Source organism: Tyto alba, unplaced genomic scaffold, assembly GCF_018691265.1.
Source record: "Tyto alba isolate M040663 unplaced genomic scaffold, T.alba_DEE_v4.0 Super-Scaffold_11, whole genome shotgun sequence".
NCBI lineage: Eukaryota > Metazoa > Chordata > Aves > Strigiformes > Tytonidae > Tyto > Tyto alba.
The window spans coordinates 3,227,498-3,250,892 of NW_024881273.1; the positions used below are offsets into that span (position 1 = coordinate 3,227,498).

Below are 23,395 nucleotides of genomic sequence, written 5' to 3' on the forward strand. Positions count from 1 at the left end.
ATAACTCAAAAATAACATTTAAAGAAGCCCACAAAGCTATTTTTTTAAGCTAGTGAGGAAGCATATATTTAAACATTCTGAAAGACATTTTGAGTGACTTATGTCACATAATAAATTTTCTGTTAGAGTCACTTTATTCTTACAAATAATCAAAGACTAGAACTGTATACCTTGGCAGAGATGGTAACAAAATCCTTGAAGGTCTTTAGCTCAGCTCCCTCAAGTGTCTTGTGCGTCGCAAGCTCTACCCTGAGCAGGTAATGCAATCCTGATTCAAGGTCAGCCATGTACAGCTTAGATCTGAAACACACATATATAATGTTATGAAGTGGCAGGTTTCTTTCGCTCATTTTCTCACCAGTCATGAAGATAAAATTGATATATAGTAGGTGTCATTTGAACCTCAACATTTGCCACTTCACAGTGATTGCAGTACATCCTACCCCAGTATGGGAAGACACAGCAGTTACTTCAGGTGCTCAGTATGGTGAATGTCAAGTTCAATGAGTTTCACTGAACTCTCTTAAAAGAGTAATTTTATGTTATTTTGTTCAGAGTTTAGATAAATGAGGCATAACCACACACAAGAATTTTTTACATTTGACTAAACTTTCTGCCTCCCAGCCAGTTTTACCTTGTAATGAAATTATAACCCTGACATTGTCAGCAAGGAAATAGCTAGTGTAATGAAATTACAGCTTCTCTTCAGGATTGACCATAAATAGGAAAATGACATACTAGGAAGAAAGGGAGACTTCTGTTGAACACGAGTAGGTTACACACAGTCTTGTGCAAAGAAGACTGAAAAAGGTCAATGTTGAACAGGACTGAATCTAGAAAACCTCTCCCAAATGCAGTAGTTTTACTGTTTTTTGCATGCAAGTTTAAGTCAGTTTTAATCACACTAGCTCTTATGACAGAATTAGGTACCTTACAACAGGTACAAGTAAAACATGTAAAGCAAATCAAATATTTTCTGAATTCCTTCTCATGACCAAGTATCTTCAGAACAACAAAAAGCATGCTACAAAGTACAAATACATCAAGTAAACCCACCCTATCTTTCAATGCTTTCAGAGTACAAACTCTAGACAGCATGATACTGAGCAATGCAACCAAACAAACAGAAGCTCACAAAGGTAATACACACTTCTTGTAAGAGTTCAGCAGCACTATTATTTCTAAAAAGAAATAGAATTAAAAGAACAATAATTTAAGAAACTGGCTAGTCCCACCTCTTAGATAGCATACAGAAAATAACATGTTAAAATACAGAATAATTGATATTCTTAACAACCCAAACTATAGAATTACTCTGAATTTATCTCAGTAACTTAAATGAATTTAAGTACTCACTTAAATTTAAAAGAACAGCAAATTCTGCTTCATGGTTCTTGAAGCATAAAGAGACATCCATGCAAATGCATGAGGTTCCCCCAACGAATCCTATGTAGAATATGCTTGGACTTGAGATTCACAACAACAAGATTTTGTCTTGCTGGAAAGCAGCTCAATTTAACTAAGTTGTTTTGATAACAGAATGTTTCATATAAAATATTTTATAATAGTCATTGAAAGAAGATGACACTAATGGTGTCCATGAAAGGAAAATAAGCACAACAGGAAAGCACTCAGTCCTACATCTTTTCTGTCTAAAGATGCTGAGGGATTATCTCCCTGCAAAGCCTTTGCATCCTTCTCTCCAACAGGGAAAGAGGGTGAAGATAAACCTTACTGGATTTGATGATAAACGTCTTTTAAAGTCACTTTAGTACTTTCTATTATACTTGACAAGCACATTTTGGTGGGCACTGCTTCCCTATTATACACACCCAGAATTATTGTTTTCTACAGAAATGTCATAGCTTGCTATTTTACTATTTAGTTTTTCAGGAACACTGATTACTTGCTGACATTTTCCAACAATTCACTTCAGGTAATGGGTGTGTCCTTTGTATTTTTAAGTCAATTAAGTGTTTAACAGTACTTCTGGAGAAAAACATTAGCAGTAGAAATGCTTGCTGCTTAAAAGCAAATACTGAAAGCCCATTATAATTTCAGCTCTGAGTTGTTTGAAACACTGCTCACAATTGTAAAGAAGTTGTAACCTTGATGCTGGAATTGAACTAATTCACAAGTGTTACCTGAATATACTGAGAAATGGATGAAATTGAAGCAACAGATGAAAGTTTTGCTCTCAGCTTTGATGTCATAATTCTTCCAGTATTAAGCATGAACAACTTAAATTTTACTCAGCAGAAGAATACAGGTCATTCAGTAGTGATCAACCTATTCAACCTATTCAATTCCATCCACCTGGGATGGAATGAAGTAAAATTTTCAACTGCTCTAGGATTTTATAATAAATTATAGCACAGCTTCCCATGTGGCAAGAAAAAACTGCAAGCAATTTTTAATAACCAAGCATTGATCTGAAAATCAGGGGTATCACTTACTTATCGAACTCTCTCCACACCTTGATTTCTGTACTCTCCTCTTTGTTTTCTTGAACAGGTAGCTGAAGTGGCAAAAGAAGTTTTTTTCTTACACCCGGCAGTGACTTTAAATACGAAGAAAAGGAAGACCGCAGGGGCTTCAAACTGCATATCAATGGACAAAGTAAAGATTACTTTTAATCTCAGACTAAGCGAATATCCAAAGCAAATTAGTGTATTTAGAAAATACAATATTCATTTTGGTTTATGTTTTACAGTCCTAGTGCAATGTTATGTTTTGATACAAACTGAGGTAAAATATTGTTCAATTTAGGAATAGTAATAACGATCATTTGGATTAGTGGTTTGAAATTCCATTCAAAATAAGAACACATCATGTCCATTCACCTTACACAAGTAATGTTCACATGGAACAAGTACTCTGACTTATAAGCAAGTCTACTGAAGAACTCTGATGCTTCATTAATTTTTTTTCCACTTTTATTCCAAAGCGTTTTCCTTTCAGAAACATCACAGTAATAGGTTAAAGCTATAAATAGGCAACAGTGGTAAGCAAAAGTAATATTAGGTCTCTTATTTAAAGATACAGGTAACAATATTAAATGGTTCATTAAGAAGAACCAGCTCATTGCTCTCAGCATATCAAACTCCAAAAAACAAACACTGGCCTAGAGCTCTTATTTCCAAACTAGACACGCTACTTCAAGTCATCTACTTCACAAGTGAGTTTTGTCAGCAGTATAAACTTGTTGTTGTAAGTCAAACAACACAAGAGTTATAATTACCCACCACACCATTTTGGCTTGTTTTCCCTACTAAATGATGAAGTCTAACTTCCACTGGCATAACCGATGTCTGTGATTTGCAAATATTCACAAAAACTGTTTAACAAGACCGCTAGATTAGTTAATAATTGCTAGAGAGCATTCAAGACAGGCAATTTTCAAACACAAAGAAATGGAACACACAACTTCAGTCAGTACAATGTATTGATTATATGCCAGGACACAATGTCATTATATCCATGCAAAAAGTTATAGAATAACTTACCTCATATGAAAGCAATCTAGGGAAATTGGTTATATAGCCTAAGGGAGCCTCCCCATACACCTCAGACAATAACTACTTACATGTTAATTAATCCATGGGACCCATTTGGATGTATCAGATAGCATGAAGGGACTGAGGTAATACCAAGTTTCTCAAGAAAATGCTTATCAAAATTCAACGCTCTCTTTACAACAATGTTTTCATACTGGATCAAGTCTAAGATAACCTGGGTAATGAAAAGATGACATGTATTATATAATTTTCAAGGAATACCCAATCTTGTAGCACAAGACATATAAATCAGTGAAGTGCATCATCCTTTAAGGGTATCATTAAGCTGTTCCACCAAGGAAGCACATCTCTGAGTATTCTGTGGACGCTAACACTTTCAGTTAAAGAAGATTTACTCTTCTCTGGAAATTATTACTCCTATCTTCCATTTCTTCCTCTTGGTCTATCCTAATCTCTTCCCTTTGAAGTCTAACATCTGAAGAAAATATGAGAATGAATGATAAAATGTCCTCATAAACCTCAAAATAGCCTAGAGAATATTCCACGGGCACCAACAGGTTTATGTTTCATGTTATATATATAAGAGTCTAAAGTCAAATTTGCAGGTAGTGAAGAAACATTGGTCCCACCACTGCACTGATGTCAAAGTCCATGACTTAGAAAACAACAAAGGGCTCCACAGGAGTTAAGGCTTTGCCTGGCAAGCCCTGCCAAATCAAGCTGTGTAGTCAGCAGTGTCACAGCACCCAGCTGTCTTTCAGCTCTGTTTACCAACCCCACAGCAGAGACTCCATATAGGCATGGGTGCCTATCAAGAGTTCCAGTTCACAGTCCAGCATCTTAGCTCAAACCAATCTTCATCAGTTGCTTAATCCTGATGCTGGGCTTTTGCACTTAGAGGAGCTGGGAGTAGGCACAAATTTATATGAAAGATGTAAAATTCAGCAAAGGGTGGAGGAGGTAGAAGAGAGCGGTAACATCAGGATTCCTCAAAGATTTGCCAGGGCTCAGCTTTCAAAATTCTTTGCAAACTACAGCCAAAGCTACACCTACAAATATGACTCAGTTATATGTAATGAAAATTTGCCCTTCTTTAAAAAAGAAAAGGAACTTAAATACTACTTTTTTCCCTTCTTAAACCCTTCAAGAGCCCACTGCTAAAGGCATCCTCTTTTACCATTCTAATGACCACACTCCTCACATCCTTCCATTAGCCTGTGCTCTTACACCATCGTTTCAAATGTTCCATTCTTACCTACAAAACCTTCCATACTTCCAGCTCTTCTTACATTTCTACTTGTCATTCCTTTACCCCTCTCTGCATCTTCTATATCTTTTTCATGTTGTTAGTTTCACAGTTTCCACTACACTCTTCCCTTTCAAGTGAGTATTTGCTATGTTTTCCCTCACTTTGCAACTTGTAATTTAAGAGACCTTTCTTCCCTTTCATCAGTGATGAACACATGGCCTTCCTTTCCTCAGCTGTTGTGACTTGTATTAGGCTGTCCATTTGTCTTATATTGTAAACATGAAAACAATGTCATTTTCTATTTCACTAAACTATTCTAAAATACTGCATATCATTAGCAAGTATTTTTTATTCTGAAAGCAGACTCCACTTGCTGTTAATCAGGTAACACTCAGTCTTTCCCTACAACAGTAGGTAATAAAATTAAAGCGAGTGTGATACAAAAACTGAAGAACTTTATAATCATTCAATTTCTTCAGTAATGCCCACTTGTATCAACACAGCAGCTTTGGAAAACAAATGTCTGGAAGCAGCGTGATTCTCAAAGTGATTCTCACTTTTGGCAGCACACTCTCCTCCACTTATGCAACTGGGCCATCTCAGCATTCAAGTCTAATTAGAAACATTTCACAGACATTGGATGTTTCTACATAGATTATGCCTAGATAATTATGCAATTTATTTTCTTTACTTATCCTAGATCTTGGCAGGAAGAGAAAAGTAACAGTTGTCTAAGCTAACAGCATGCTCATTAGGTGGTAAAATGATGCCAAATCAAATATTTTATTGGAGGGGTGGAGGAATTAAAAAACCAAAGACTTCCACTTCCTCAGTGCATCAGAGCTGTGAAAATAATTTTATGCTATCATCCTAATTTAGAACATAATTTTCTAAAACCTATACATGTATAAAGAGAACCAGAGAATTTAGATTATTATAAACAGTTGAAATCACAAAAGCTGCCCAGAAGGATGAATATTATGAATGGTTCTCTCGCAGTAACATAACAGTAATGTAATCTGACAGTATTTTTGTTATGATCTTCCAAATCTTGAAATAAAAAAATTCTGCTAACAATGGAATTGGTAAATTAATCTTACACTAAAACATGAATGGAAGAAGTTAACATGACATCACATTCATTTGTAAGAAAGTTACTCTGTGTGACTAAATTCAACATCCCTATATAATCCCTTGATTTTGATATCTCAGATATGCATGATCTGCCCTTTATGACCCTTTAATTCAGTCTTATAATCAGAAATTTTGTTGCTTGGCTAATTAACATAGAATTCAACTGTGTTATGATAACATTCATTCACATTCATTATGTCATTCTTAAGTCTTATGTTACCTCTCGTCCAACATAGGAGTTATTACTTTCAAAGACGACGGCAGTATAACGATGGCTGTTCTTGTCAAAAAGAGAAGCAACATCACTGAACCTTTTAAGAAAAGAAAAGCTATTTACCACAGGTTAAATACAATATACCCGCTGTACGATGAAATTACCTTTTACAATCTCATAGCAGAACTGATAATAAGAAAAAAGCTTACTTCATCTTTAATAAGATTTTCTACACTTAGTAATTACCATAGTAAGCATATACCGGCTGCATTTTAAACAAGGAACTTACGAAACTGGATCCAATGGCGGGCAAGCTGGCGGTCTCAACTCTTGGGAATGGTTCTGTAAGAAGTCAATCATCATCTGACGAACTGTTTGCAGCTCTCTATCTGCTCCCGCTGAGTACAGGTTACAAAAAATACAACACCTCAGAAAACTAGGGAAAAAAATTACTCACATGCAGGTTTTCATACATTCTCATGCTTTTCTGTGTCAGGTTTTTGTTTTAAATTTTGGCTTAAAAAACAGAGTACTATTTGGCTGAAGAACAGGGACTAAGGATTTAGTTGTAGGATTTCATTTTAATGTTGAGATCACATTTAAAAGCTGTCATCCCACACCAAAATTAATAAAGCCTCCAGCCTTTTCCAAATCTAGCCATCTGCCTGCCTTGCTGATTTTCTCTTCAAACAATGCTTCATTCTAAATCTGTGTGCATTTTCACAATAGTTGGTGTTGGCAACTTCAGCAGCTTTTTTGCAATAAGGATATTCATCATGCCTTAAAAACTGTAAAGGCATACCATTCTTACTAAATGGGCCAAGTGAGGCTACAAAGCTATGTAACAATATAAGGAAATAACTGAACTGTGGGAGTATGTTATTTACTTTAAAGGAAATAAATTTAAAGAGCAGAAACTCTCACAAATGACAAAAAGTAACAGGTACAACTACAGTCTACTTCTACATGAAGGGTTAATGGTGCAGGTGGTCTCTTTTCTGACCTCTGGCCTTTTAAATGTTAATCCATTGAAAAAGACAACATTACTTTTGTCCCCAGACAAACCACCTCAAGCTGTGATCCTGTCAAACACACAGGATAAGCCTGTTTTCAGTTAGTCAACATCTGAATAGGGGTTCCCCCCAGTGAGACTCGGGAAGCTGGAAAGTGGCCGGCAAATCAAAAAGCACCAGTCAGGGTTGAGCAAATTGGATCTCATGATGATGGAAAAAGGAATTTTAAAAAATTATCTAGCCATTTGTGCAAATTAAGAACAACATTAAAAAAAAATAAGGAATGTGAGCCCTATGTTCTTGAACAAATATTTTGCCTGTCTAAACTTCTGCCTGACATTCCATTTTTATATAGTACTTGTAACATCATATCTTAAAGAGCCATTTAGTGTCCATCCCATCTCTAGCTGTCTAAACTAACTGACAGGCAAAGGGATTTTGCTTGTTGTGTGACACATTCCTGGCTGATAGGATAACTGCTTTGGGGATTTCTTACAGTAGGATATTCTTACCTTTGTAATTTTCTCCAGTAGTAAACTGCTTTGTAAATGCTTTGAAGTACTAAGTGGGGGAAAAAAAAAAAAAGTATTACTGCTTTGAAAATAACTCACTGTATAAGATGAAAGCTCAGTTTAGAAACAAAAATGGCTTTCAAGACATTTACTTTGTACAGCTCTAATTACAAAATATTTTTATCTATCTGTTCAGAAGACAATTTCTCCTCATAGCCTCTAAGTTCCAAAGATCTGCTTCTCAACTATAAAAGGGTAGCTCATAGGTACCAGTCGAAACTCTAATACACAGTAAAGCCAACTTTTAGAGGAAAAATATCACAATGCATAATTCAGTACTGTATATTGATTCCTTACGGCAACCATTAACCCAAACACGAATTAACTGATTACCAAATCAGTACTACCAACTGTGTATATATTTAGGACACTATTCACATTTACTCAACTCCCTCCAGTGGTTAAATAGGATATATAATGGAGCTTGACTGCCTTCTGCTATAAAAAAAAATTAAATGGAAATGATTCGGTGTCTAATAAAGAGTGCATTCCAATTTACACCCAAAACTGTAAAGATTAAAAAGAAGAATATTGTTCTTTCTATCAGGGTAGAACATCACAAATTCTACAGTGAAACGCCTCCTGTTCCCTCTCCTGTCATAACAAACATAGATTATTCAATTCTCTCTATCCATCACATTCTGCTTATACTTATGGTTAAATATGTGATTATACAGATTGACAGAGAAGTTAAAAATTGCACTTAGATCTGAAGATGAACAATGGTAGATACTTTTGGCAAACACAGGATCCCTTTTAAAAGACAGTTTTAGCAAATTATGAAATTGGAAAAATAGTGAAGGATCAATTAAGGGTAAATTTTTAATTGGAGCCCTGGTCATGAAATCAGCTGATTCAATGTATTACCTTTACTTTCACATACCAAAACTAAAAACACTATTAACAATCACGAACATTTGAATTTGAAGAATACTTATACAAATCGGTATTATCTAATGACTATATCAGAACTAGGTGTTATATAAATGTAGTAACAGTACTTTCTAGAATTGTATCTTCTTTCAGTAAGAACTTTTCAGATTCAGAACTTAAGACTGATTTACTACTACAAATAACTGCATTAGCTACTGCATTTAGCAAGAACTCAGCCTTTTATTAACTCTGTAGCTTTCTCACTAAAAGCAAAGAAAAAGTCAAGTTAAAGAACAACATGTAAAACGCTGCACAAGCAAGTTTGTTACAGTTTTAGTTATTATAAAACATGCATCATTTACCTAAGGCACTACACTATGCCACTTACCCTAAAAGTTGGGTAATAGTGAATACCATATTCTTTGCACGTCTCATAGTTCTCTTCTTCCCCACAATCCAGCACACCAACTCTAATTGCAGATTCCCAGTCTGAAAACAAAGATATCCTTCAATTTTCAGCAGAAGCTATCATGGATCCCAGCTGATGGATTACCCTGATTCCCATGGAAATCAACAACAGAACTCCAATAGATTCCAGTGGCATAAAAATCAAGCCCTTGGTCAATTCTCATTTGCTGTTCATTTCTATCATCAAGTGTAGTACAGTCTACTGATTTGTAAAATAACTAAAACCTCCCCGTTTTTCTTAGCTCCTTCAGTATTTTCAATACACCTAAATAAGAAGATTCCCAACATACAATAGAGCACTTCCAGGGCCAAAGACATTTTATTAAATCTAGGAAGGTGAAATAGGGGCCAACCCAACACTTGCAAGATACTGAATTGCATTCCCTAGCTTTTCCCATTAGTTACGCTCATAAAATAAAGCATGCACAAATACATATAACTGAATAAAATTAACCCAGCAGTTACTCATCCACATGGCTGTCAATTACAAAACCATCAGTTTGATACGTTTTCTATTAGAGCTGTTTTAACAAGAACTTACTATTTACCAAACTTAGAATTTTCTCAGAGGTCTCTAGAGTTGCACCCAACCCAAGGCTCACATATTGTCTATTGAAAGCTGTCTTTATCTTTTAGTACTGTTCAGGATTACATTAGATATACCTCAAAAGAATATTTGGGTTTTAACCAGAGTACTAAATAGTTGAGTTTAAGCATCACTAAGTTTCCTTTATAAATGTTTCACAGCAGTAACCACAAGAGTTCAAGTATTTCCATAAATATGCTTATATAACTTCAATAAAAGCTTTCAACTCAGTTATAGCTTTTTCCTTCTCATTTTGCTAGGAACTTATCTTTTTGAGCCATGCTCCGCTGCAGCAATCACTTTAAGAAAGAACTGCTCCAAGAGACTCCTTAGACAGTTACTTTTTAAAGCTAAGCTAAATCAAAACAGCTGTGGGCAGAATTTGAAGGTACACCACAATTCCCAAGTATCAATAAAATTTAAAAAGCACTAAAATTAAACTTGCTTTTATAGCAAAGAGCATGAAAGCTTCATCAAGTTCAAGATCTGATTGACAGTTGCATGCCTAGCTGCTTTTGAAATTTAGTTTGACCTTTATTTGTCTTTGGAGGAGGATGGGGCAGCTGATGGAGATTTCAGTTGTGTTGAACATGCCAACAGCTGAACAGGCACCAGGAGTAACTACAAGCATGCTAGAGCAGATGGGTATGTATTCACAGGAACACAAAAGATACAACAGTCTATTTCATCAAATAAAATGCAAAATAATAAAACAAAAAAAAAGTTTGGCTTCTGGGTATCTATCTCATTCAACTTTCACCACTCCTCCTCCTTTTTCCACCTGTCTTGATCATCCTCCATACAATGAACAGAAGCACAATGAGTCTAATGCAAATAGCCTACTCACAACAATGCAAACCCATCTCTAGCTAAATACTTGGGTTAAAGAGCACCAGCTGGGATGTGTGCTGCTTAGCATTTGCTTCTGGTTAAAAAGGAGCTTTTCCTTTCCACAGGATGTGAAAGTTGCTGGACTGCACAGCCTAGATTGTGTATGTTTACAGTGCTACTGTAGGCTGGATTTTTTTTTTTTTTAATGTTGGTGAATATTAAATTAGCCCTGGTATTTTTGAAATACTAACTCACAAACTATATGAAAGGGGTAGATGAGTGATATCATATTAATCAACCATATTTCTGTTTATGCTAAACAAGTCCAATGAATGACATTACTGTATTGTACAAACTGGAAATCCAGCAAGTCGGTCAAACCTCCCACTTAAATGCTACAGAATATCAACACACCAGTCACAGTGTATTATGAGGAAGATCCCTTCTTTGCATAAACCTTGTGTATTCCCTCCAGCAGGTAGATGCAATTCTGTGTATTATCTTCCAGTATGAAGTTTCAATCAGAGATATAAGAGAAATCTCTCCCTGGTACTTGAGAGTTATGTATTTTAAGACATAGGCTGCTTCCTGAATAATGATGAGGTTTCTGCAATTCCCCACCACATGTGTTTAAAGAACAATTTCTAGAAAGAAATCATTATTGCTAGAACAGTTGTTCCAAATCCAGAGAAGTGGATTGCTTCTGCATATAATTCAGGGGTTTTCATATATGGGATTTCCAAGGGTTTGTTACTTCTACACTGAAAATTACTACATAGAATTCCAGCCCACAGGCATTTTGGTGGATAGATTCAATCATCTTCTAAGACAGAAAAAGTACAATTAACGATAATGGCCACTTTGGACGCTACTGTAATAAAACTAAATGCGTGATTACAAATGCAGCAACAATGACTCTCTACTTACAACCTGTTCTGAGTATCAAACTCAAAATGTAAATTACACAAAAACAAGCACTGCTCCTATTTTTCAGGTTTATCTTCTGTTATGAAGTCTGAAATGACAGTATTGCCAAGATTTAACAAATGAGAAATTAGATAAAAATAAAGTATATTAGCACAGGCCTTTCACGGACAAAGTAGTTGCACCAATTAAACTGGACTATAGCAAATACAACCACAGTGACCTAGGAGTTCTCTAATGTAAGTAGGTCTGCACCCTCAAAGATAGCTGTAATAGGCTAGCAGTTGAGTAAATATTTTTAAAAATAAATGTTGAGGCAGCCTAAGTGAACAAAATGTTTTGGGTTTTTTTTTTTTGGATGAAATTACCAATGAAAAGTGTGACTGTTCTCAGTCTCCTATTAAAATCCACTCATTTCAACCTTAAAATGGAAACATTTCGCTGACAAATAACATCAGAAGCCCACTGTGTTTCCTGATAGTGCCAATATCCACAAACATAAAAATCCACTTTTTAAATTAAAGTATTCATAAAACATCAATGGATTAAAGAGTAGATAGGCCTTTATCTGGTTATAGTAATACAAGTGCATAACATCATTTGCAGTTATCATGACTGCAGATGAGAAAGAAAATATATATTTGAAGAAGTCATTACAAGTTACAAAAAATACTGCTTACAAAGGTACCATGCTGCTGTAGTAATATACAAACATGCCCCTGTCTTATTTTGACAAAAGCTCTGGTCAGTTCAGGCTCTTCATGGTCTTCACTGCTGTGTTCAAACACCTCGTTGTTCTTTTCTTCAATTCTACAATTTTGATGACAAGCAATTCAAATCAGGTGGTGAAATTGTTCCACAAACTTATGCAAAGAAAACAGAAAAAAGCTACCACTTTTATAAACAAAACCCCTGTGCAAGTAAGGAGCATTTGAAATGCTCTGAAACCACTACTGCTCTGTGTTTCTCGGTTTTTGAGTTTCTGCTCATCAGTCAGCAGTCCTCAGCACGTGATGAGTTCATCACGACCTATTTTTGGGTAGGCCTTCATTTCCGTATATTTAAAACCACATATATCTAACACTGTGCCTACATTTCATGTTAATCGTTAACACTTTTCATGTACAAGGCTGCCAGAGAAAAGCCAGAGCTCTTCACTCCCTCTCAAAATGAAACTATGTGAATGCATTAGAACCGCTGTCTCCATCCTGGAAATGTCTCTTGGGTCAAATGGTAAATTAACAGTAGTTTAAAAGCCTTTAACACCACTATAGGAAGCACAATATTTCCTAAAAATTTTATCTGGGGTCTTGTCCCCACCAGAGGTATTGAATTTAACCAACATGTGAGGGGCCTGTTTGTTTCCTTACCTTATATCTACAAAGAGTAAAACACTTCAGCATCTGCCAATAAAACTGAGCAGATTAAGACACAGCAAGGCAGGTCTCTCTCAGTATTAGGTGTGGAGGCCATAATTTCTTAAGTCACTATTTGATCAATCTGAAAATCAGACTCTTACTTAGCTTGATTTTTGTATTACTTCCTGGCAGTCCTTTTCCCCCCCCTCTAGTCTATTCACGCTCTACTGTCTTTGTATGAGGTAATTCAAACACGAGAATGGCCTCTCCAGTACCACAATATTTATTTTTCATTCAGCCTCTAAAATAGGCTAGTCTCTTTACAAAACATTCAGAAGATAAAGATCTCACCTCAAAGAGTTTAGTCTAAACATACCTCCTGTGCATCAGCGCATCCACTTGTACGCTGCAATGCACACAGAGCCGCTCGCGTGTAACTCCCCAGCTGGATCGCTCTGCGGCCGTGAGAGGCGGGGATGTTTTAGCCCCGGATTCCTATGCAACCTTTAATTTGGAAACTTGCTCCTATCCCCCACGCCTCGCTCTGTCCCGGGTGCCAGAGAAGCGAGAAGGGAGGCGATGCTGGCGCATCGACGAGGCGCCACGCTTCCTGCAAAGCGCGGCGAGGCACCTCGGAAGCACCGCAGGTGACACTGCCAAGGCCCCCCGTTGCCGCCGAGCAGCCCACGGGCGACCGAGGCACGGCCGCGGCCCACACGGGTGCTCCGACCCCGATCCCAGCACCGAGACCCAACGGCCGCGGCCCGGGAAGCCGAGGGAGGGCCGCGGGGTCAGGCCTGCGGCTGCCTGGCCTCCCGCCGGGCGGAGCTGCGGAGAACCGGGCAGCAGCGGCGGCCGCTCCCGGGGTGCGGGGGGCCCCGGTCAGGACCCGCCGCGGCGGGGGCGCCTCACCTTTAACATCCCCCGCCAGGGCCCGCCAGGTAGGGGCGAAGGCGATGCAGTGGCCGCAGGACGAGCTGTAGAACTGCACCACCCAGGCGGCCGAGGAGTTGAGCAGCGCCCGCCGCACCGAGCCGGCTGCCAGCACGGTCAGCGGGTCCTCCCCCGCCCGGTACAGCCGCGCCGCCGCCGCTCCCAGCAGCAGCAGCAGCGGCGGCAGCAGCAGCGGCAGGACCGGCAGCGGCCTGCCGCCGCCCGCCGCCGCCATGTTGGGACGCCAGCGGTGCGCCGCGAGGGGCGGGGCGGGGCGGGGCCGCGCCATAGCAACGCGCCGGCCCTGGCGACGCGGCCTGGTGGCTGGGACCCGACACCCCCCCGCCGCCTCCATCCGCTCCTTCCCGCCTCGGCGGCCCCCGGCTATGGCGGCTTGAGGGGGAGACTCGGCCCCTGCATGTTTTTGAGGGAGGCGATGTCGCCCGCTGTCCGTCCCCCCCCCCACGCCACAGCAGCCATCGAGGGCGACGTGGCCTTTCCTCAGGTGGGGCCGCACCTGCCGCCATGTCCCCACCACCAGCCCGGGGGGTGGCAGGGTCCCTCTTTCCTGTCTGGTGCCCAAGGCCATTACCAAACCCTGGGGACAGGGACGCACCGCAAACAAACCCTTTGCCATTGTATTTAGAGGCACGTTTCCCTCGGGGGAGCGTGTAAGAAAAAACAAACAAAACCCCCCCAAAAAAACTAACGAGGTTAAAAAAATAGAGGTAGCTTGGTGGCTGATTTTATGGTACGATCTGCTTTTATGGTGCGATCTGCTACAGAAACAGAAGTTTCAACTTCATGAAGCTTCTCACTGAGAAGAGATTAAAATAGTGTAGCCTTTGGGTCAAGAACTGTTTCATCCTGACGTACATCACTTGGCAGGAAAGAGCTGTTTCTCCTCAAAACTGAAGATACGATAAAAGGCTGCAAGTAGGAGGCTGTGAGCTCTGAAGAGGATGTTAGAAACTCTGCCTTTCTAGTAAATTCAGATTAGTTCTGCCCTAGTAATGGATTTTAGCACCTTTTATAGCGGTATCCATGGAATGAAAGTCTGCTTTCATTTGTAAATACAGGCTCAAGAATTTTCATTACATTAACAGAGACAGAAAGCCAACAGAGAAAATTTCTTAAGAGGGTGACTTCAGAGGAATTTCAAACTCAGATAATGAAAGACTGAGGTCCCCCAAAAGCTCATTTTTGCTTCTGTTACTCCCAAATGCTTCTTTTAATCCTTCAAGAACCAGTAGGAAACAAATGGGTCCAAATTCTTACATCAGGCCCACAGGTGTAAATTTAGAGGTTAGAATGTAGTTTGTCATTTTTCTGTCTAGTAATCCACAGACAGTACAAGGGTGGGAATCTTATATACAGTAAAAATCCTCTCCCCTGAGAGCTCATGAACAGATTCTGCTACCTTCGGCTTTTCTTTTTCTGATCCTCTCTTTTCTTGACCATTAATATCTGAAGTGGTTCAGTCATGTATCTTTTGCATCCATATCCACAGCTATAAATTACACAGTTGCTTGTATCCCATCCTAGCTGAGGGTTTTCTGTCTCTATTCTTCTTGGGCACTGTAAGCAACAGAGTTAAATGGTTACAATAGCAGAGCCCAATCACTTCAAAGAATTGAAAAAGTCTTGTGGCATCTGCTAATTAGGATTTTAAAAATATGCAGTGCTTAAGTTATTTTAGAGTGAATTTTATTCTGAGGAATTGTTAGATGCATGAAGATGAAAGAGATGGATTACAGGAAAATTAAATGTAGGGTTTAACTGAGAAATAATCATTTTCTATGAAAGATAATGACTCCTCTTGAGGCTAGTATCAAGATTTATTGACCCAGGAGGTTAATATTGATCAAAACCAAGGCAAACAAAATATTAGACCTTGAAGGAGAGTAATCTTGATATTGAAGTCTTGCCACCTACTGAACAAGTCAATATATCTGGGTGCCAGAATCTAAGGTTTTGAACACAGAATGGTGGGGGATATTAAATATGTCTGACATGCTCTGTGTATGCACTTTTTATTCTCATCAGTAGTAGTTACTTTATAGCTATGTCCTTCTGTATATAGCATCTTGCAAGGGTTTAGATTTCACTCACAAACCTAATTGCAAATATAATGGTTATCTTCAAGTATAACATATAGTGTAACATAAGGCACCAGTCAAAATAAAACGAGGCCTTCAGCTACTCACTCACATATAAGTGATATTTGTAATAGCTTTCAATGCAAACACAAGAATGATCTTGCTGTTGCTGCAAAACCATAGTGACAATAAACTGATAAACTGTAGTGCTTCAGTATATAGATTTGTCATTGTATCCAACAATTTGTCTAAAAGTCTGGGAGGGAAAAAAAAAAAAAAAAAAAAAAAGAGTTAAATTCTACTATAAACTGACAACAAGAAAACATTAATCTTGGAACAAATAAATTATCTGGATTAATTATTCAATAAAGATAAAACTCAGAGACTTAAGAAAATGTACCATGAGGGACATGAAAATAGTTTATAGGATAAGATCAACAGTTAATGTGCTTGGGGCAGAAGTTGCCTTTTTATGTCTCTTCATCTGGCAACTAGCAGGACAGGGCTTTTTAGTATCCCCAGGAGCTGTCTGCAAAACAACAAAACTACTCCCATTCACTAATGGGAATAACAATTTATACAATATAATCTGCAATAATAATTGATTTCAGTAAAAAGAAATACAAATGAGATACATTGGGTTTGTTTATTCAGAAAACAAACAATTCAGTATGAAAACAGTTAAGGCATGAGTATTTAAAAATAGAAACAAATTATATTCCTCTTTTTCCCACCAAAACCTGATTGTAAATATTATAATTTTAAATATAAGTTTATATATAGTTTATATTTAACTGTTCTGCTTTTCATTCTTTTTGAAAGACATCCTGAATGAATGGGATTTGAATAAATCAGGTCTACTTACATTCAATTATTCAATAATGAACAGTTTCTGAATTCCAGTAAGGAATATTTGCACAATATTTAATTTTAAAAAACAAATAAAAATTTATCATTGGTCTTCTCAATGCAAAAATAGGTGGCACCACAGCAATCTACATAATGAACAATTACCATGCTCAGGGAATGCTTCTATTTCCTTGTCAGAAAATCTCGATTTTCCTAATTTTGCCAATACAAAGGAATGGAATTATTGATTCCCTCCGTTTTGCCAATTAAAATATATCCTCAGCACCCTAGGTTTAGATGCTGTAAGAATTCAAAGGGCTTATGTGAATTGTGTGATAAATAACCTAATCACATGCACATACTTAATTTTCATAACTTGGAATCACCAATAGAAATGTATCCCATTTAAAGTGCATTACATCAGTATTTGTCTCGTTTACATAAAGTTGTAGACATTTAAACTGAATGTCTGGCTTTAGATCCTGCCAGGGTTCCACAGTGTATAAAAAAAATGGTACACAGCCACCTTTAACTCTGCCATACCCCTCAAGAAAAGTTTTTGTCTTGTTCCAGTTAGAGGAGTTTATTCCAAACTACAGCCATCCGCAGCAATTTGGTTGCTAGGAGATTTAATTACATCTGCACATTTATGTTCTTAAGACAGTCAATCCATGCCTTTCCAAACATTATTTTCAAAATATGATTCACCTGTCATCATTCACAGCTTGAACATGATAACAAAGAATAAGATCATTTACACATAAATTGGTTTTGAATCCTGTTTGTATAGACTTATATACAATTTTAGAACATGCTGTGCTCTTAAAATGCATACGTGAATAAAGTGTTATCTTGACCAAAACAACAGTCATGAATAAAATTTCCACCCTTTAGATTCTGTGACCTGAGTCTAAGACCACTGTTGATCTTAATGAGCATTCCCAAAGCACAAAACACAAGGAGAATATTTTGTGTAATATTTTTCTATCTGCTTAATGCTCTGCTTCCATCCTTTAATTGTAGACATGAACATACAAATTGTATTGGGTACAAGTTCAGAATTAAAATTCTTAAATCATGCATTTCTTGGCTAAAAAAAAAAAAAAACAATTAAAAAAAAAAAAAAGCAGAGATTAAAATTCTTCCATTAGGGCCTTTTAGGGAAGACTTCTAATCACATGCTTTTCTCAGATAAATCTTATTAAGAACTCTGATTGTATCAAGGATCAAGCTATCAAAGATGTCTTCAGTCATTCTCATCTTCACAGTTAATTCATCATCATCATAGTAAGTCCACTGAGATTCTTCTTTGCGGAGCTCCTGAATCTAAAATTTAACAGAGATATGAATGTTTTCTTCAAGAATAAGAGCGTGGTCAGTTCTGAAAGGTACTAAGACACTGTACCTAATCCAACAATGTTATATAAGCATTGTTAATTTATTTGAGTTAAACCACTCACAAGAGCTGGAAATACTGTATTATTATTGGAAGTGTACTGAAAAGAAATGCAATAACTTGAAGTTCTGAAATTATTTTATGTAAACATGATTCTCATAAAAGCATGAGAATTTCTTGTTTAAACGGAGAGAAAATAAACAATTCTCCATTTGAAAGTCTGCTTACCAGAATAAGGTCCACTCTGTCTCTCTTACAGTTTCCATACTTGGTCATATTAAGGAATTTTCTTTTCCTTTCTAAGTCATTCTTTTCCAGGTTCATTATTTTAATAATTTCACCCTGAACAAACGTCTACAAAATAAAAAAGGCTGAAAAGAATTCTTCTCATAGGAATTCTGTCACTGTGAAGGTTGCAAATGAGTGACAGGTGCCAGTGTGAAGATCCAGCTTTAAATCTAGAAACATCTCAAAGTTTAGGGAGCTAATCTAGTAGCTGATCAATACTGGCCAACCAACACATTTTAAACAAAAGATTACTTTAGGGGTTACATCTAAGATAATCATAACTAGGGAGATTTGGAAGCCCAGTTCCCATTCCTCTACAGAACTCCATGCACTTGGAATATTTAGGCTAACCAGCTCAATCTGTATGTATTCAAACATTTCAGAGCAATGCTGCTTTCTCCAATCACCTCAGTTACACTGCCATAATCCTCCCAGATTTCACATTTTTGTCTTTGTGCCGTTGCAATATCTGCTCTTGTCACTGTCTCTTGTTATTATACACTTTACATTTCCAGATTGTACCTTGACATCATTGACATCTGTTCTTGTGCAAAGACACCTGGAACAGTGAGATCGCAAATTTTCTTTCATCCATGGAAATGTATTTGGATTTGCAGTCACTCGATATTCTGCACATAGCAACTCACGGGTCAAATCCAATATAACCTGTAACAACAAAAACACAATACCAACATAAACTGAATCTCTCACTGATGCCCTTTTAAAAGTTTTCTCAGTGCTTCTGAAGGATGTTAGGCTGGTGACAGTAGAGGTTTGCATCTCGGTGCAAAATTCCCTAACATCACCTGCATCACCGGTGTTCCTATAGTAGATGTCATGATGACCATTGCCTAAAAAGCACGTAAACCTGTACAGCAGAAGGTATCGGACAGTGGTGTGTGAACACTCACCAAGTGTGGATGGCTTACACAAGAGCCCCTGATGGGACCCTTTAATGTCCTTATGTAAACAGAGGTCCACAAAACTCAATAATTTCAGGATGCCGAGGAACATAAAGATATGCCCAAACTCAGCAGGACATCCAAGGCAGGAGACTTGGACTTTTTAGTCTGCAGCTTTCCAAGAAGCTTAGCTTTTTTCTGAACAGACCCAGAACAGACACTGGGCTAGGTGTCCAGGGTCTTATGATTGAAGATCTCTAGAAAGAGGCTTATATCCCATCAAGGACATCTGTTCTAGTAGAATTATTTTGCAGTAGATTACCAGAAGCAGTATTTTGCAATACCTCTTCCAGTGTTCCTTTAGTTATATTTAGTGTTAGCAGCTAGAATAATATTAAGTACTAGTTAATATGAGTCAGCCTACAGAACACTAGGAAAGTTTAAGAACAGTTATTGCTTTAAAAATACCTGATTGTACATCCTGTTGCTTTCTGTTTCCAAATTGTTCCCTGGGAGATCATTATATTCAAAGTGCTTTGGCACACTGAAATTTGTATACATGTTTTCTGGAGTCCATAATTCTTCTACAGCATATGCAGACAATTTTTCAACATATGAACTGTAATGTGGTATCACGAGAGGAACTTCCACTGTTTTCTTCCAAGGAGCTGAGTGCCACTGATCTAATTTGTACAAGTATTGCTTTTGTGTTTGTCTCACCAGCATATGTTGGTCAGAATTAGTCTGATCAAAATCTTCAGAGCTTCCAAAAATGCCAGCATCAAGGATTTTTATAAGGAACTTGAGAGAAAAAGAAAATCCAGGTGACGTACTCCATATTTTTCCACAATTTTTAGAGTTATTAAGATTACTAGCAACTGATTAAGGTTACACTTAAAACCATCTTTGTACTCATGTGCTCAAAGAAAGGCTTACTCATGTGTTAGAAAAATACCTATTTTAAATGTATTTGGCAGAATTCAGAATTAGAAAGAATTCCAAATTTGGAGTTCTATGAAAGTTTTTCACATTTTGAATAATTTTTGTTCTAAATTTAAATTATTCTCCACACACAACCCCCCCAAACAAAGCTGCTTTTTTTTTTAACTTTCTGTGGTAGTATTTTCTAATGGACTATTTCAGTAAAAATTAGACACCATCGGAGTGGAAGCAGGAGGCATCAAAAGCTTCCATTTCATTTTGAGTTCTGGTCTCCCAGAGGGCTGAACAAAACGGGAGAGTCTGGCAGCTCTGAGTCTTGACTTTGCTAGAAGCTGCCTGCAGAGCTAATACAGAATTAGAAAGCTGAAGGTCTCACAGCCAGGAGCTGCAGGCAGAAGAGCTGACAGGTATCCAGGTTTGCTCTGAAATTAATCAAAATTGAAGTGTGTGCAGATTTATCAGTTTTCACCAACTGACAAATTCCATCAAAAATGTTCCATTTGCTTTGGACTAGCTGTAATCATTATCCCCATGCTTGGCTCATCCTTGTCCCCCCCATATACATACTATCCACTGGCTGCAGGATAATTCCTTAAATGAGGAATGGGTCAGAGTAATCTGGTTCCAATTGTTGAAATGATGTAATTTTTATAGATAGAAATCAACTGGGCAACACAAGTGCTTGTCTATGTAGACCCAATTTCAGGTCCAACGCCTTAGACAAAAACTTTCTCACTGTACTTACTGGCAAAGTGGTTGGAGAAGTCTCTGAAGATGAATGAAAGATCTTGTCTGCTTTTGATCCGTGTTTTCTTTTAATCTTCTTATATTCTTTAACTGCATCATCTACAAATTCAGTTACAATTCTCTCTGCTACTGTGTGACAACCATGAATGCTAAGCATATCAAAATCACACAGTAAAACATCAGAAACCTTTGATGATTGTTCAGATAAGACAGCAACTGAATTTTCTTTGAGGAGAAACAGTTTCTGATTGTCTTCCTGTCTTAGGCCTTTGCCATAATTCATTGTGTCTTTTTCAAAGGCACTTTTATATTTGTGTTGAGCTGTTCTGGAAAATGCAATTAAAATGTCAAACAGAAGTTTTTTACTGGGTTCACTTGCAATATCATCAGCAAGTTTATTTCTTTTCTGATCCTCAAACAGGCAACAAATATTCTTGCTTGTGTTTACCTCATCTGTGTTTCCAGTCTTACTTTTCATTGGAAGCACATCTGCAAGTATCCTTTGCTTTACTTGTGTCAGTTGTGTATTTTCTTTATCTGATCCCAAGCACATTAAGTTATTTTGACAGAGGAACTCATTACACTTACACTGGTCAGAATGTGGAAACTTTTGCTCTTTTGCAGACAGCAAGGCAATATGTAACCTAGACCGGTTTTCTTTCACTTCTGATCCTCCAGTACTTTTTGTGTCTTCTGCTTTCTCCTCTGTAAACCCTGCTCTCTGGTTGTTGCCTTCAGAATATTTGCAGTCTCCTTTGAAGGATTCATCATCATAGGAGTCAGAGTCTGCATCCCCAGTGTAATTGGAAGGATTTTCATTAGTACCTAAGAGGTGTGAAATCTCATCAGGTCTGACAAAAATGCCACAGTGCTGAGCACACTCAAAATATTTCACCCCTTGATAAGTTCCAGCATTATCACCTTCAGCTTTGTCAAGTGCAACACCAGCCCAATGGCCACTAGCAAAATAAGTCCGTCCTTTGAACATTAGGGTTCCAGGTTGGGTCTGCTTTACTAGCACTCTGTCCCCAATTTCAAATGATAATAGCGGGTCATCACTGTCCTCAGCTTTCGGCAGCGTTAAGGATGTTTTGCGTTGTTTTATCATGAAATCAGGACTTTTACTGGCCTGAACAGAAGAAACAGCATTTGACACAGGCAGAAACTCCAAATGCTGCAAAGGTGTCTCCTGTTCTCCTTGATGGTATTCTAGTAAGCCCTCTTTTGCACTGGAAATAGCTTTAACGAAGGATTGTTCCAAGAGACTACCATCCTGAGTTGAAAAAGCATCAGCTGTCTCTCGACTGAGCGGGGGAAATTCTTCAGGCACAGTGTTATCAGGTAATGGGGGTAATGCATCCATTTTCAGTGATATATCTTCATCCATACACTGTCTAGTCTCTGAGACTGTCATTTGTTCCGGTGGAGATGGGAAATCGTCCATACTGAAGGTAGAATCATCATTTTTCATTGCATCTGCACCTAAAGGGGGAGGAGGAAGCTCTTCACTTGGAAATGACAAATCCTTTTTATTAGAGGATGGCAAGTCAGCACTTCCATAGGACAATACTTCATCAACAGGAGACAGTATTTCTGACAAGGTATCCTCATCTGTTGGAGGGAGACCCTCATCACTAATAAAAATTGTATCATCATCTTCACCTTTGGAAGAGCAGTTCTCAGCTTGAAACAATTGCTTTTTTGAGGAGACAGGAGAAAACAGACCCCTCCTTTCTTCCTTTATGGCTTGTCTTTCAGTTGTTGAGTTATTTTGATTTCCTATGGCCACCTTTTGGAAAGAGTCAAATGAATTGGTTTCTGTATGGACTTCCTCAGAAATTCCTGGCATAGACATGGGCAGAGATACAATCTTACTGAGTTCGCTGGATGTGAGTCTCTCATTCAAAAGCTGTGCATGATTATTTCTGCCCCCTGAATCTGGTAAGTTTCTTGAAGATACACATGCTGTTAATTTGTTATTTGTAATATCTTTGTCAGGTGACAAAGAGACAGTGTTCCTAAGCTGGTCAATAACCAAATCTAGATGTTTCAAAGAACCTGTCAGTGAAAACCCCACTAGATCTGTATTTTGATCCACAAATAAACTGTTAATTCCACCATCCTTCTCCATTCTGCTAGTTGTAGAACTAGGTTTCTGCTGTCCATAGATCTTAGGTGAGTAAATATCATCACTGCATGAAGAGCTGGTAACTGCATCTTTACCCTGTTTTGTGATCTCCTGAGAACAGGTTTTGTTTCTACTGTAGTTTTCCGAGGCATCCAGGTGTGGGTCATCCGTTCCCTTGGCAGGATTATCAGACTGGGAGGAATCTGCTGACTTGGTTTTGGAGGCATTTGCTTTGTTTGATGGAATGTAAGGAAGTAAATCATCAGTGCAGCCATGATCTGAAACATCTCCAGGGTATTTCTGGGAATGTGATGAAGTCTCAGAGCTGTCATCTTCAGGCACTCCATGCTCATCGTGTTTGTCACTAGATA

At 38.0% G+C, this 23,395-nt stretch overlaps 2 protein-coding genes across 2 annotated transcripts in view; both read right to left on the bottom strand.

Moving 5' to 3' along the window:
• QSOX2 (quiescin sulfhydryl oxidase 2) overlaps positions 1 to 13,922 on the bottom strand; it is a 28,851-nt gene extending 14,929 nt beyond the window's left edge. The window contains exons 1-8 of the mRNA XM_032999610.2: positions 13,653 to 13,922; positions 8,962 to 9,062; positions 7,641 to 7,689; positions 6,405 to 6,513; positions 6,122 to 6,212; positions 3,587 to 3,732; positions 2,457 to 2,600; positions 171 to 300 (exon numbers count right to left, since the gene is read on the bottom strand). Of these exons, the coding sequence (XP_032855501.2) occupies positions 171 to 300; positions 2,457 to 2,600; positions 3,587 to 3,732; positions 6,122 to 6,212; positions 6,405 to 6,513; positions 7,641 to 7,689; positions 8,962 to 9,062; positions 13,653 to 13,908 (1,026 nt within the window). The 5' untranslated portion in view covers positions 13,909 to 13,922. The remainder of the gene's footprint in view (positions 1 to 170; positions 301 to 2,456; positions 2,601 to 3,586; positions 3,733 to 6,121; positions 6,213 to 6,404; positions 6,514 to 7,640; positions 7,690 to 8,961; positions 9,063 to 13,652) is intronic.
• A 2,601-nt stretch (positions 13,923 to 16,523) lies between these two features.
• Positions 16,524 to 22,751, bottom strand: CCDC187 (coiled-coil domain containing 187). The gene is made up of 5 exons (XM_032999611.2): positions 20,895 to 22,751; positions 19,676 to 20,008; positions 18,828 to 18,971; positions 18,246 to 18,371; positions 16,524 to 17,947 (listed from the first exon to the last, which is right to left on the bottom strand). The coding sequence occupies exons 1-5, from the start codon at positions 22,749 to 22,751 to the stop codon at positions 17,792 to 17,794; spliced, it is 2,616 nt and encodes an 871-aa protein (XP_032855502.1). The 3' UTR covers positions 16,524 to 17,791.
• Positions 22,752 to 23,395: the final 644 nt, after the last annotated feature.